The sequence below is a fragment of the Onychomys torridus genome, chromosome 7, assembly GCF_903995425.1.
Source record: "Onychomys torridus chromosome 7, mOncTor1.1, whole genome shotgun sequence".
Classification (NCBI taxonomy): domain Eukaryota; kingdom Metazoa; phylum Chordata; class Mammalia; order Rodentia; family Cricetidae; genus Onychomys; species Onychomys torridus.
In genome coordinates, this window is record NC_050449.1 from 93,655,406 (window position 1) to 93,671,417 (window position 16,012).

At 36.4% G+C, this 16,012-nt stretch overlaps 1 protein-coding gene across 1 annotated transcript in view; it reads left to right on the forward strand.

Annotated features, from left to right (window-relative positions):
* Stag1 (stromal antigen 1) overlaps positions 1–16,012 on the forward strand; it is a 346,634-nt gene that overhangs the window by 264,128 nt on the left and 66,494 nt on the right. The window contains exons 15-21 of the mRNA XM_036192569.1: positions 4,970–5,087; positions 6,278–6,381; positions 11,099–11,191; positions 11,286–11,375; positions 11,517–11,720; positions 12,686–12,756; positions 14,758–14,845. Of these exons, the coding sequence (XP_036048462.1) occupies positions 4,970–5,087; positions 6,278–6,381; positions 11,099–11,191; positions 11,286–11,375; positions 11,517–11,720; positions 12,686–12,756; positions 14,758–14,845 (768 nt within the window). The remainder of the gene's footprint in view (positions 1–4,969; positions 5,088–6,277; positions 6,382–11,098; positions 11,192–11,285; positions 11,376–11,516; positions 11,721–12,685; positions 12,757–14,757; positions 14,846–16,012) is intronic.

Sequence of the window (16,012 nt, forward strand, 5' to 3'; positions counted from 1 at the left end):
GCATTTTTGGAACTGGCAACAGAAAAAACAGCTATAACTCTGGTTAATTACTATTCTACTATGACACCTCATCTCTGAAACCAACCGATTTACATCCAGTACTCCAACCACAAAGAACTAAAGACAGACAATGTGCCTTAGCAGCTAAGCATATGGAAACACTTCATTAGGCAGTTGTTTTCAGGCATGTAGCCCTTTGACCAGCATTTTCCTTCAAATGAATTTGCATTTTTACAAGCTAACCTTTTGGTGGGTTAGATATGGCTTTCAGAACATCTTTCCTGTTGTCCCAATATGCTAATCACTTTGTTAAAGTAGTTTTCTCCACACAAGCCTTGTCTTGAGCTTTAAACTTGATTTTTCTCTCCTCCCCAAAACTACTTTTTTCTGTCTTCTCTCTCCATAGATCTGGCAAAGACTATTGAGCAGTAACTGTACCATAACCTGATATTATGCTGTATCAAATCCAGTCAAATTAACAATAAAGACTACTACAGCACTGTACTGTATCATCATCTCTTTATAGTCAGAAAGATGAATAAATCATCAAATTTACTCTACTACAATAAAAATATTGATTAATATAAACAAGATTTGTGATAAGAATGGTGACGGTATACCAGAGCTAAATGATAAAGCATAGAAAAGAAAATCATTTATAAGAATGCTGATTCTGCGGCTGGAGAGATGGCTCATAGAGATCATGTGCTGCTCTTTGGGAGTACCCAGGTTCAATTTCCAGCATCCATATGGTGGCTCACAATCATCTGTAACTCCAGTTCCAGAGTATCAAACATCTTCTAGCCTCCCAGGGCACCAGGCACACATGTGGTATATATAAATACTTATAGGCAAAACACTCAAATATTTTTAAAATAATTTATTTTATTTTATGTGCATTGGTGTGAGGGTGTCAGATCTCCTGGAAATGGACCTACAGACAGTTGTGAGCTGCCATGTGGGTGCTGGGAATTGAACCTGGGTCCTCTAGAATAGTGGCCAGTGTTCTTAAACACTGAGCCATCTCTCCAGCCCTCAAATATTTTTTAAAATTTTTTAAAGAATACTGATGCTAATAATTCTATTAAAAGAATTGAAATATGTCTTCAATTCCAGCTAAATTAGTTAAGTTAAAGGGTCATTACCAGTTTCCAGATGGAGAAAGACTATAAAAACAATAAAATGTAAACGAGAAAAGAGCAACACAACACTTTAACACTAAATGATTTACATTCTCATGAGCAAAAATGGAACATTCCTTTATTAACTAAGACTTTGCTCAAAAAATAAACACTAAGGATCAGGGCAGCAGAGACTGTTGAATACATAACATACATAGTAATTAAATAGCTGCCATGTTTACCACTTTAGAACTCCTAGTCCAGAGCATTTAGGATATATACAGTGTGTCTTAGAAATAAAGTGAATGTTCAGGTACTTTATGTCTACCCAGGGGACGGAGAATTATTTGCTTACAAGTGTATATCACTAACAGAAATTCTGTGTGATTGCAGATTCTCCTCTTTCCATTTTCTCTGTCAACTGAGGAAGCCAGGGTCTTAAAATTAAGCTTACTGACATAGAATGACAAACATGAATATCTGAAGCTTGAAAAAGAAACATAAAGACTATATATTAAAGAAAAAACGTAATTCATATCCCAAGGTATAAGAAGAAAATTTTATGAAATAGGAAGAGAGCTTAAACTATAATTCAGACATTTAAGAAGCAAAAGTTAAAGTATGAGAAAAACTAAAGAGTCAGCAAGTCCAAATTTACAGTTTTACTCTATTGTCTAACAGGAACTCTGTAGAGAGTTATCAAAGGATACGTTTTCTAACTATGAGCTCTGTATTGCAATTCATTGAGAATGTTTTCTAGCAAAATGAAGTTTAAATATAATAAAAGAAAAACAGGAATATAGGAATCTTTGGTAACTAAGTCTAAAGTTTTGATGCTAAGCTTAAAGCTTATAAGTTCTGACTGATATTTAATACAAAACTGTAGAAGCATAATGTTATAATTATATAAAAGAAATGGAAAGACATGGCTTCTGTTTTTAAAAGTTATAATCTGCTCAATATAGCCCTTCTCTACATGTACTTAGTCAAGCATAAGAATATATTTAGTCAGCTTTGGATTTTATAGTGATAATCTGAGTACCACTATACATTTTGGAGTATACAGTTCAGTGGCATTAAGTACCTATCCCATTGCTGTGCTGTCGTCTCTGCCAACAGTTTAAAAACATCCAGAACTGTTTCAAAATCTTCCCTAAAACTGAACCTACTCAACAAGCTTTTTTCCTTAGCATAGGTTCAATGGCGATATTTCAGTACTTCTGTTTTCCTGTTTCTTTTTTTATCTTTGACACCAAGTAGTATACCACTTGTTTTTGTCACCTTAGAATTTAGATTAGTGTTGACTGTGGAATAATTTCTTTAAGATAGGTGACTAAAAAGTTTAAAGATGTCTCATTACAACCCACCTCAAGTGAAAATGCTAATTAGTATTACCTCCTTTGACTTTGACAATTCATTAAGAGGTGGAGGTGTGGGGGTGTGAATACATGTGTGAATGTGGTTTTTCTAAGGTATTTCTGGAGTCAATGTGTAAGATTTTAAATGCAGTAGAAAATTAAGATAAAAGAAGACAGAACAGTACACACAGATCATCCAGATTTACAAGAAGATTAATTAATGAGGAGAAGGAACACAATTTAAATATTAGCTGTGCCTCCATAGCAGTAAATAACTAGTAAGTCTGGAAAGATTATCCTCACTTTAAGAGATACCACTACTGATAAGGAAACAAGTACAAGCATAAATAACAAAGAACCGTTAAGGATTGGAAAGATAGCTTAGTAGAAATCTTGCCTAATATGCACAGTGCCCTGGGTTCAATTGCCAGCATTAAAATAATATTTACCCTTTGGGTGTGCTTTTCTACTTGGCTTCATTTTTTAAACTTTTCTCTCAGTGAATTAAATTAGTTTAAGAACTCAAAATGAGTTGTGATCTATAGTTTATAAAATATAATCCCAAGTGTTAACTAGCTGGATATCACTAGCCTCAAAAGTTGAAGATCTAGCCAGGCAGTGGTGGCACAGGCCTTTAGTCCCAGCACTTGGGAGGCAGAAACAGGCGGATCTCTGTGAGTTCGAGGCCAGCCTGGTCTACAAAGTGAGTTCCAGGACAGCCTCCAAAGCCACAGAGAAACCCTGTCTCGAAAAACCAAAAAAAAAGTTGAAGATCTTTTTCCCCATGAGTGAACTGGGGGTAAGAGGTGAGCAGTGGAAGGTAGGGGATGGGAAATAAGAACATAAGAGAATGGGATGGTTGAGCTGTAACAGGGATGGATTGGGAAAGCAATGAGAGAGATAACATTGTGGAGGGAGATATCATGGGGATAGAGAGAAACCTGGTGCTAGGGAAGCTGTCAGGAATCCCCAAGGATGACCCCAGCTTGGACTACTAGCAATAGTGGAGAGGGTGCCTGAACTGAACTGGCTTGCCCCAGTGAATACCCTAACTGTCATCACAGAGCTTTTCTCCAGTGACTCATAGAGAAAGATGCAAAGATCCACAGCCAAACAGAGTTCCAGGAGTCCAATCAGAGAGAGAGGGATTCTATGAGCAAGTGCATCAGGATCATGATGGGGAAACCTGCAGAGACGACCAAACCAAACTAGTGGGAATTCATGAAAGTCTGATCAATGGCTGTGGAGCCTGCATGGGACTGGACTAGGCCCTCTGCATGGCAAGACAATTGTGTGGCTTGATCTGCTTTGGGAGCCCCCTGGTGGTAGAATCAGAATCTATCCCTGGTGCATGAGGGGGCTTCTTGGAGCCCACTACCTATGATGGAACACCTCATGCAGCCTTGAGGCAGAGGGAAGGGCTTAGACTTGTCTCTATTGGATGTGCCTCCCCATGGAGGGCTTGCCTTCTTGTAGGAGGGAGTTGGAGGTGGTTTGGGGAGGGTAGAAAGGAAGAGGGGGATCTTTGATTGGTGTGTAAAATGAATGAAAAAAATTTCTTTTAAAAAAAAAAAGTTGAGCCAGGCGGTGGTGGCGCACGCCTGTAATCCCAGCACTCGGGAGGCAGAGCCAGGCAGATCTCTGTGAGTTCAAGGCCAGCCAGGTCTACAGAGCTAGTCCGGGACAGGCTCCAAAGCTACAGAGAAACCCTGTCTCAAAAAACCAAAAAAAAAAAAAAAAAAAAGTTGAAGATCTTTCATATAAGGGTGGGAAAGTATTACTGTTATCATTATTATTAGCATCTAGACCAGTGTCAGCATCTTTACATGTCTACCTGAAGAGCTTTTAAAGAGCACAGTATTCTTTTAAGGTTTGACTACCTGTGGTAGAAAGTTTGTGTTTAGTGTGTAGATAAGGGGCTTACGTATGTTTTATCAAGAGAATCATGACAATAGAAAATAGTGAGATAAGAGGTGCATTGAGTTAAACTCAAATGAGAAGAGGAAAGAGGAAATAAGAGAGACTTAAATTTGTTACCTTAACTAAGATGACAAGATCTGCCAGTATTTCAAATGGAATTCTGGAAAAAAAAAGTTATTTCCTTTTTAAAAAGAAAAACAGAGGCCTGGAGAGATAGTATAGTATCTTCCATTTAAGCATGAGAAGAGGAGCATCCTTTTGTACTTCCTCAGTAGCCTGTTAGGCTGGCTTGTGTGATAGTGAAAAGAGACTGTCTCTAGCAAGGTGGATGATAAGGCCTGGCACAACAAGTCCTGTGACCTCCATTAGTATGCCATATACTGGCCAGGTGGAACCCAAGAAACCTTCTGACTAAACACGCATCTGTATAAGGTTTTTATTTTGGTTTTGAATGGTTCTTAGAACTGTTAAGACCAAGCCATTTTAATTGTGAAGAAAATGATTTAATTCACAATATTATTAATGTTCTCTTATTAAATACTTCGGTCACATTCAATTTGTTAATTTTAGTTACATGAACATGCAGCCTACTTGGTGGACAGTCTGTGGGAGAGCTCTCAAGAACTGTTAAAAGATTGGGAATGTATGACAGAGTTGCTATTAGAAGAACCTGTTCAAGGAGAGGAAGGTATAGTATTCTGACAAGTCAATTTTCGTTTTATTTCCGTTGATAAATGTAACATCTTATGTGTAAGCATGCCATGTGTCTTTTTAAATAGAACAACTTAATTCCTACAATAATAAGATTTCTTGTTTATACCTTTCCATATTAACACAATTAATATGATGGACAAGGTATTTGGAAAGTCCATGTGTTATATAATATTCAAGTCTTTTGTTTGCTGATTTCAGACACAAAACATGCTTAATGTTTAATTTTTTCAAAAGTAAATCTTTTTTTTCTTGTTTTTCTCTGTAAGCCTGGAAAAGGGCTATGAAACAAACATTATTCTGCCCTCTTCTCTTTCTTCCTTTTGTTTATTTTATTTTATTTTTTTCTGATCAGTTCAGAGACTTGAGCTCAAGATTTTGCCCTTTCACACGGTGTTCCCATTTTTGGGCAAATTTCTTTTTTAGAAATTTATCATACATAAACACATGTATTAGTGATACTTTACTGCAGCATTTTCATGTCTATCAAACACTTGGAAATATTTTATTAGATTATAAACACATGGACTAAATTGTACTTTATAAATTATTTAATAAGTTAAAATGTCTGTATGTGAGCTGAGTGTGCTGGCACCCACTTTTAATCCCAACACTCAGGAAGTAGAGGCAGATGGATCTCTTGAGTTCAGGGCCAGCCTGGTCTACAGAGTAAGTTCCAGGAAACCCTGTCTCAAAACAAAAACAAAATTATATGTGTATATTGACCAGAAACACATTAAAATGTATTGCTAACCTTTTAAATATATGACAATCTTTTATTTATGGAAAATAAAAAAATTTTTTTTGGTTTTTTTCGAGACATGCTTTCTCTGTGCAGTTCTGGATCTCACTCTGTAGACCAGGCTGGTCTCGAACTCACAGAGATCTGCCTGGCTCTGCCTCCTGAGTGCTAGGATTAAAGGCGTGCATCACCACCGCCCAGCCAAAGAAAATTTTTAATATTTGAAAGTATGTAGAAGAGAATACAGTAAAATTTTTATCATTGCCTTACTCCAAAGTAAGGAACTAAAATAGAGGGAGGGAAATGTCAAGATTAGAGTACACCTTAACTCTCCATAATAAGTAATGTTTGCAGTTTTTAATAAATCATTGTGTTAATTTAGGATGATTATGAAACCACTCATACTCATATTTTGTTCATTTCAGCAATGTCAGACCGTCAAGAGAGTGCTCTTATAGAGCTAATGGTTTGTACAATTCGCCAGGCAGCTGAGGCACATCCTCCCGTGGGAAGGGGTACCGGCAAGAGAGTAAGTTTTCAGTCAATAAAAAGTTTATAGCAAACTTATAAATGTAATTACCTGTATAGACTATTTTGACACTTTACTGGTATTTGTATCCCTAAACATAGGATTTTTTACAAATAATACATGCATGACATGGTGCTTCATCTTTGTGTCTTACCTGCTAGACCCAAGTTCTAAAAATATCTTTCCTTCATATTTCTCTAGTATTTGTGATTGCTTCTACTGTAGTATTTTAACAGTGTAATTAAAAGCTTGGGATGGCGGTAGGGGTGCTGGAAAGATGATTTGATGATTAAGAGCACTGGCTGCTCTTCCAGAGAACCCAAGTTTGATTTCTAACACCCAGTGCTCACAACTTTCTGTAACTCTAGTTCCTAGGCATCTGATACCTTCTGGGGTTCATGGGTACCAGTCATGCACATGGTGCACTGACATACTTGCAGGAGAACACCTATATTCATACTTATTTATTTCATTTTTTGACACAGGATCTCTCTGTTTTGTAGCTCTGTGTATCCTGGGTCTCACTGTATAGACTTGGTTGGCCTTAACTCTCAGAGATCTTCCTGCTTCTGCCTCTGCTAGGATTAAAGGCATGCACTACCATGCCTGGCTGATTATTTTAAGTATTTAAGGGCTCAAGAGTCAGACTGCAATATTTGTAACCTCTTCTATGTAGCAGCTATCTAAACTTTGGATAAGTGAATATATGTGTGTCTGTAGTTTCCTTATCAGTAATAAGTGGTTAATAATATATTAGCAAGTATTTAATAAGTGTTTAATAGGAAGTATTTAGCAAGTATTTAATGAAGAACTTTCTTGATATGGAAGACATAAGCAAATCCTTTTGGAATAACAAGTGTAAAACTAAAAATTGTGTCACAAATATCTATCTGATAAAGTTGGTGGGCATGGAGAAGCATGCTTGTAATCCTATTCCTTACACTTGGATACTAAAATGGAGCTTTGAGACTAGCCAGGACCATGTTTATGAGACCCTGCCTTAACTTTTAAAAAGGTACAAAGTTGCCGGGTGCGGTGGTGGCGGCACACACCTTTAATTCCAGCACTCAGAAGGCAGAGGCACGCAGATCTCTGTGAGTTCGAGGCCAGCCTGGGCTACCAAGTGAGTTCCAGGAAAGGTGCAAAGCTACACAGAGAAATCCTGTCTCCAAAAAAATAAAAAAAATAAAAAAAGGGATAAAGTTACAGGTAAATGCAGCAAGAGTTTTTTGTAAGCCAGGCAGTGGTGGTGCGTGCCTTTAATCCCAGCACTTGGGAGGCAAAGCCAGGTGGATCTCTGTGAGTTCGAGGCCAGCTTGGGCTACCAAGTGAGTTCCAGGAGAGGCGCAAAGCTACACAGAGAAACCCTGTCTGGAAAAAACAAAAAAGTTTTTGTAGTATCCCACCCCAGATTTATGCCACACAGCCAATCCCTCCCCTCCTCTCAGTCTTTGTGGACAAGATGTATAGTTTGATACAAGAGTGTTACTGACTACAAAAACAGGCAGCTTTCCTGTCAGAATGGATTCAGGGTAGACAAACGGCAAGTTATAGCTTTGTTAACTCAAGTGGTACACTTGGTAGAAATATACAGGGAAAACACAAGTTTGGTAATTGGAGATAGCAATCCAAGAAACAAACAGCAATAAAGGAGAAAAGTTCCTTATATATTTTTTCTATATATTCACTGGAGGTATATTCTCAATTGACCTATAGTGATTTGCTTCCTCCAACTAGTGTAGTTAGAATTTCCTGCCTGGCCCAGTCAGGACAAATCTCTCTTACCCGCCAGTCCCACAGTTGCTCAGACCCAACCAAGAAAGCACACAGAAACTTACATTGTTTACAAACTATATGGCCGTGGCAGGCTGCTTGTTATCTACTTCTTCTATCTTAAATTAACCCATTTCTGTTAGTCTATACTTTGTCACATGGCTTGTGGCTTACCAGTGTCTTTACATGTTGCTTCTCATGGCGGCGGCTGGCAGTGTCTCTCTCCAACCTTCTACTTCCCAGAATTCTCTTCTCTCTTGTCCTGCCTATACTTTCTGCCTGGCCACTGGCCAATCAGAACTTTATTTACACAGAGCGATATCCACAGCAAACTAGAACCCACTTTCTAAAATTTTTATCATCTCCAATAGTCACAGCACATGGGAGACTTGTTAAGTCATTACTACATGAGCTTTTTGAGGGAGACATTTAAGATAAAAAACATTTGGTTATAGAGAAAACATTGAACATGAAATTAGGAGATTCATCTTAAATAACTGAGAGAAAATGTTTTAAAAAGTGAATAAACAGATCCATAGAAAAGTGTAAAACATCAAATGAAAACAATTTGTGTAATAAATTTCCAAAGAGGAAACATATTTAAAGTTTTGGGTGGTTGTTTGTGACCTGAATCTCACTCTGTAGCCCTGACTGCCCTTGAACTCACAGAGACCCGCCTGCCTCTGCCTGCCAAGTGCTGGGAGTGCTGGCGGTAAAGGCATGCTCCACCATGCCCAACCACTAAGAAAAATATTTGGGAGAAAAATTGCCAGAAACTTCCCAACTTTGATTTTAAGAGCATCAATAAAATTGATTCACAATTCTAAACAGAAGCTTAACAAAACTCAAGCCTAATAAACACAAAAATACCACATTTTTTTTTTCTTCCCGAGGCAGGGTTTCTCTGTGTAGCTTTCCACCTTTCCTGGATCTCACTCTGTAGCCCAGGTTGGCCTCAAACTCACAGAGATCCACCTGCCTCTGCCTCCCAAGTGCTGGGATTAAAGACGTGCACCACCACTGCCCGGCTACACCTTTTAAGCCTAGTAAAATTAAAATGTATTGGTTTATAGGTAACAAAAGAGCTCTTGTAAACTTTTTCAACAGTCATATCACTGGCAGTAAATGGACAATAGTAGAATTAGAATACTACTCTTCTGTCATCTAAATAAAATAATGAATCTAGGCAACAATTTACTAATAGCCTATAACTGCCTGAAACATTGATGGGGAATTTCATAATGCATTAAATCACTTGAACTGATTAGACTTAACAACACTGAAAATAAGGCTGCTACTTCTGAAATGTTCTTGAGCCTGGCTGGGTGTGGGCAAGGGAGAGTTTTAATGTAACAAGATAACTACCGGTGTTCAAGAAACAGCAGTCAGCTCAAAAAACAATTTGTAACTCTTCCTCCAGGGTGTGTGGGTGTGTGTGGGTGTGTGTGTGTGTGTGTGTGTGTGTGTGTGTGTGTGTTAGTGTGTTAGAGGGGGGGGAGGGAGAGAGATGAGAGATGTACCTGCACACACATACACACAAATTAAAACTTTATAAAAAGAAAAAAGAAAGCATAGGAATGGAGAAACCTGTTAAGGGAGATTCTAGGGTTTCAATTAGCCAAATTTAGAATGTAGAAGTGAGTGGATTATTTGGGATTAAAGGAAGGGTGTGTGAACATAGCAGACAAATATAATTATTTGGATTCTTACATTAGCAAGCTGTGAAAGAACAATTTTTGAGGAAAGTGTGGACTGCATGTGAAATGATACTAAATATTATTGCTTAATATTGTTGGAAATAGTAACTTATTATTTTTAAGTTCTTATCTGTTAACAAGCATATACTTAATTATCAAGAATGAAATTATATATCACTTGTTTTAAAATTCTATAGAGAAAAAATTTAGTATTGTAGCTAGAATGACAGAATGCTGGTTAGTACTCAGGTTTTTAGTGATTTTGAAATTTTCTGTTATAAAAGTCTTCAAAAAATGTATTGCTCCAACTTTGACAAAGAATTCACTTTTAGGGCTAATTTCTAGGCCTTTCATAGATATTGCCTCTTTTCTTTGTTTCAGAATAAACTGGCCCAGTTGTGAAAATAATTCCAAAATTTATAGACTTAATACTATAAGCCTTCATTATTTCAGAGTTTATTTGGGTCTGAAATTCATTAATGATTTAGTTGCTATTTGACTTAGCATCTCTTAGGGTTGCCCACATCTTTATCATCATTCTTGACTTGGAGGCTGTAAGTCACATCCACATGAATCGTATTTCTCATGTGGCTGGCAGGTGTGGACTGATGCTTAGTAAGTAGGTGATCTTAGAGCTTCTCTATCTGCATGCCTACTCCGTAGGGATGTTTGAGAATTCTCATCATATGGCTGAACAGTAAGGTGAACACTGCTGTAATTTTAATGCCCTACTCTTCAAAAAGTCATGAAATCATGCTGGATTTCAAATATTCAATATCTTCCTGTTAATCACACAAGTTAGCCTTACTCATCGTGGGAAAAGGTCTACCAAGGGTATAAATACCAGGGAATGGTGATCATAAAGGAATTTATAGAACTCTGGGTTCCATTCTGTTCTTACACAATAACCAACCATTTATTTCTCTTGTGAGCCATAGTTCCTTACAGTGACTGGTAAGAATCAGAATCTTGGCATTAAGTTTGATTATGGTTATTAGGTTATTATTTCTTCTAGGCATGTGTACTAGACAGAGCCTAGAAATACATATTTATATTAACATAATATATATAAATATAACTATACATCCATTATTGCTCTGACTTAAGCTTATCTTAACACTTAATTTTTTATATTCCTCTTAAATTTCTTAGTTATGTCATCTGCCAGTTCTTCATCATTTTATATTAACATTTTCAATTTTTAAATTGCCAAATGACGCTTTTTTATCATTTCTATTTATTTCTAGGTGCTAACAGCCAAAGAAAGGAAAACTCAAATTGATGATAGAAACAAATTAACTGAACATTTTATCATTACACTTCCTATGTTACTATCAAAGGTATATACCATTTTCAGTTTTGTGGTAATATGCCCTGAGATTGTGTTCTTGCACTGTTCCTGTAGTTACTCTTTTTCCTTGCTGCTTCCTCTAGTATTCTGCAGATGCAGAGAAGGTAGCAAACTTGCTACAGATTCCACAGTATTTTGATCTAGAAATCTACAGTACGGGTAGGATGGAAAAGGTAAGACACTGAAATTCTGCTACTAAAGTAGTTTTAGTTACTGGATTTTATATTTCATCTAATCATAAGTTATTCGATAAATGATGTTTTTCTTTTCATTATTAATCTAAATATCACAGCTTTTCTTTTTTTCCTCCTCAGCACCTGGATGCTTTATTAAAACAGATTAAGTTTGTTGTAGAAAAACATGTAGAATCAGATGTTCTAGAAGCCTGCAGTAAAACCTACAGCATTTTATGCAGTGAAGAGTATACCATTCAGAATAGAGTTGATATCGCTCGGAGCCAGCTGATTGATGAATTTGTAGATCGATTCAATCATTCTGTGGAAGATCTGTTACAAGAGGTTCGTTACAAAGTTGATGGTGTATATCCTAATTTAGGCTAATAATTATTCAGAATACCTGAATGTGTGAGTCAGTCCTATTGTTTACTTTTTGTTCTATGTTTTTTTTGTTTTGTTTTGGTTTTGGTTTTTCGAGACAGGGTTTCTCTGTGTAGCTTGGTGCCTTTACTGGATCTCGCTTGGTAGACCAGGCTGGCCTGGAACTCAAAGAGATCCGCCTGGCTCTGCCTCCCGAGTGCTGGGATTAAAGGTGTGTACCACCACCGGCCCGGCTGTTCTATGTTTTTGTTTTCTTCTTTTAAGAACAGTCTAAGCTTTGCTTTCTCTTTGTTTTGTTTCCTATTTCTGGGATCCAATTTACATTTTTAAATTTCTTATTATTATGTGCTAGTGAATAAAACATACAAATTAAGTTAAATATGATTGCTCAAGGAAGTAGCAATCTTGGCAAACGTAGTTTTTCTCATTATTTTTGGGCTTCCTTTTGCCCTTTCTTTTTTATCTATAAGGCAGTCTGAAATTCCTGTAGTTTATGCTTTGATCCTCCTGAGAATCTATATAACTGATTTTTTTAAAGAATTTTGATATTTTTTTAAACATGACATATGATTTTTTCCATAATTTTCTGAAGTAACTGGCCATCAGTAAAATCTTAAATAATCTTTAAACATTTTTCAGGATAAGGCTTGCTCAAGTAGTAGCTGATGTGTACATTCCTGAGGAACAGCTGGTGTTCAGTCCTCAGAATGGAAAGACAGAGTATTCTAGCTAGAACTTGAAAACACTATTACAATTTCAATTTCAAGGAATTTACCGTAGTATATTATAAAAAATTGTATGTTTTTATTCATCTGTAGTGAATATACTACTTTATATAATGAATTTCAGGCAGTTAAGAATTAGTAAGATTTAATATAAATTTAAATGACTATGAAAATGAGGTCACTTTTATTTTTTATTTATAGGGTGAAGAAGCTGATGACGATGATATCTACAATGTTCTTTCCACCTTAAAGCGTTTAACTTCTTTCCACAAGTATGTCATGTTTATTATTAATGTAAATTTAGAAAGTAACATATTGGCCAATGTAATATTTGACTTCTTACAACAGTGATACATTTTTAAATATTAAAGTGTAATAAGTTTTGCTCATCCAGATTTTCTTTGGATTTTTTTAGTTTTAATTATTGTTTGTATAAGAATATTTGTTAGTTTTTGAAAACTAATCATTTAAGTACAAAGTGTACTATAAACATTTTAATCAACCCATATTATTTAACAAAACAGATGAGCTTATGTTATAAGCTAGAGTTGTATAAGTAATTTTCAATTGATGGCATTTAACAGTCTTGCTAAGTAAAAAGTAAGATTGATGGGAAGATTGTATACATTGGCTCAAAGTTGCAATTTTTCAGGTGAATGTAAGGAACATTTTTTTTTTTCAGTAAAAAGGGCAAAAAGTTATGATTGATTTTGTTTAGCTATTTCCCCAATCTTTATGTTAAGCATATACACTACATTTCTTTTCTTTCTTTCTTTCTTCTTTTTTTTTATTTTATTTTTTATTTTTTTTTAGCTGAGGATCAAACCCAGGGCCTTGCGCATGCTAGGCAAGCACTCTACCACTGAGCTAAATCCCCAACCCTACACTACATTTCTTAATTGCCAAACTATATATAAGTCAGTGAGCTAAGATTTTGAGGAAGTCATGCAAGTAATTCCTGTGGACTTCTAGATTATTACTATTTTTACTGTGTAGACAGAACGATTGGATTTGAATAAGGAGTAAAAGGCTCAGATGAAATGCGCTTTCAAACCATAATCCACATATCCCTGTAATGAGGTTTGTCTTCTCCACAAAGGAAGAGAAACAGAATTGTGTTGTCAAAAGAAAGTTTGCTTGTAGCTCTTAATAAATTATTCACATTTCAAAGGCAGTTTTCTAAAATCTAGGTTTTTGGTTGAGTGTAGGAGTACCTGGCGCTACTCCCACTTGCTTTTGAGGGACAAGGATGACCTCAGCTCAAGTGATGGAGACCACCTTGTGCAACAGAGCAATGTAGTGAGATCTTGTCTCTACGGATGAGGGGAAGGAAAGAAGGAAAAAATAAAGAAAAAGAAATCTAACCAGGCGGTGGTGGCACACGCCTGTAATCCCAGCACTCGGGAGGCAGAGGCAGGTGGATCTCTGAGTTCGAGGCCAGCCTGGTCTACAGAGGTAGTCCAGGACAGGCTCCAAAGATACAGAGAAACCCTGTCTCGAGAAAAAGAAAGAGGAAGGAAGGAAGGAAGGAAGGAAGGAAGGAAGGAAGGAAGGAAGGAAGGAAGGAAGGAATCTAATCTATTTTTATGTACAAAGAAACTTTTTGAAATCTTGTATGAAACTAAACTCTTATTTTAAAACATATCTTGTTATTTATGATAAAAGTTGACAGCCTTAGTCTAAAGAACTGACTTTGTAGTAGAGTTCAAGTTTCTTCCTTCAAAGCCAGCCATGGTGGCATCAGAGGCAGAAGGATGTGCAGGAGCTGCAGGCCATTCTGTACTACATAGTGAACCCTGACGGAAATCACTTTCACAAGTCTTGGAGTTATATTAATGACTACACATGAATTTTGAGTTTTCTCATATTTTCTATCCTCTAGTTTTGTAATTCTGTCCATCTAATGACAACAGATTCCTCTTTCAAAAATACACATATAATTATTTTTTTTAATTGTTAAAGGGTCTTTTTCAAAACGTACTTTTAAATATAAAGTTGCAGATGTATGCATTATGGTTTAGGTTAACCATCGAAAGAGAAACTTGACATTAAATGTGAAACTCATGATTTATTTGACAGACTCTCTACCTCTCCCATCAATTGTTGTTTTCATTCTTTGTTTCTTTTCACATTTGAATGTTTCCTGTATGGGTTGTTTTCAAGTCTACAAGAAAAGGGAATATTCCTATGTTGTTCAGCATAATGAAACTGAGCTCAAATTCAAACTATCGTTTATTCTAGAGTAAAATTAAAATCTTTTTTATTTATTTTAGTGCTCATGACCTCACGAAATGGGATCTATTTGGTAATTGCTATAGACTATTGAAGACTGGAATTGAACATGGAGCTATGCCAGAACAGGTAGGAAATTATTAATATTCTTTCTGTTCTTTAGGAAGCTAAGGTACTCTGAAATCAAATGATTTTCCAAAGCTTTTTGCAGAAAATAGCTGATAAGTCTATAATGCAGCTAGCTCCTTTGAGAACTATTGTCCTTGTGATTGTAACTGTGTGGTATGTCTCATATTCAGATGTTTTAAACTAAGAAAAGATAGATTACTTTTGTTATAGTTATCCTTAAAAATTAATGTTAAGGTAAACATTCCTGGAAAAACTATTAGTTTCTATAATACATTTCTGATGATGACTGTTCTAAGCATTGTTATAAATACTGATGGCACCAGACCTTCATTGTGGCTTAATTGTGTAGTAAAACCATTGTTTGGGTGCCTGACATAGTTGTTAGAACTTTTTGTGTTCACATTGAAGTTGGAGTAAAAAGGACAAGAATCTGAATTTTTTGCCTAATCTGAAAGAGACTTAAGTGTGGTATTGTGTTCCCAAAAATATTGTGCAGGCTAATAAACTTATCTGGGGTCAGAGAACAGGACGGCCACAATATTAAACATGAGGATAGGCAGTGGTAGCACACACCTTTAATCCTAGCATTCCAGAGACAGAAAGACCTCTGGATCTCTGAGTAAAAGGCCACATTAGAAACAGCCAGGCATGGTGACACACGCCTTTAATCCCAGAAATCCAGCCTTTAATCCCAGGGAGTGACAGCAGAAAGTAAAAAGATATATAAGGCGTGAAAACCAGGCACCAGAGCTAGTTAAGCATTTGGCTGGTTTAGCATTTGGCTGGTTAATCATTCAGGCTTTGGAGCAGCACAATTCAGCTGAGATTCATATGGATGAAGACTCAGAAGCTTCTAGTCTGAGGAAATAAGACCAGCTCAGGAACTGGCGAGGTGAGGTAGGTGTGGCTTGTTCTGCTTCGTTGATCTTCCAGAGTTCAGCCCAATACCTGGCCTCAGGTTTGATTTTTATTAATAAGAACTTCTAACAATTCTGCTATACTTATGTAATTAGCTTAATTCTATATGAGAAAGAGAAGAGTTACTTTGTGTATTACAGATAAGCATGAGACCTAACTTCATATTTATTGGTGATGCTTAGGGATTATCTGATTGATTCCTATTTGAAAGGGATGTTTAGATGATACATTATTACTCTTCATGTAATC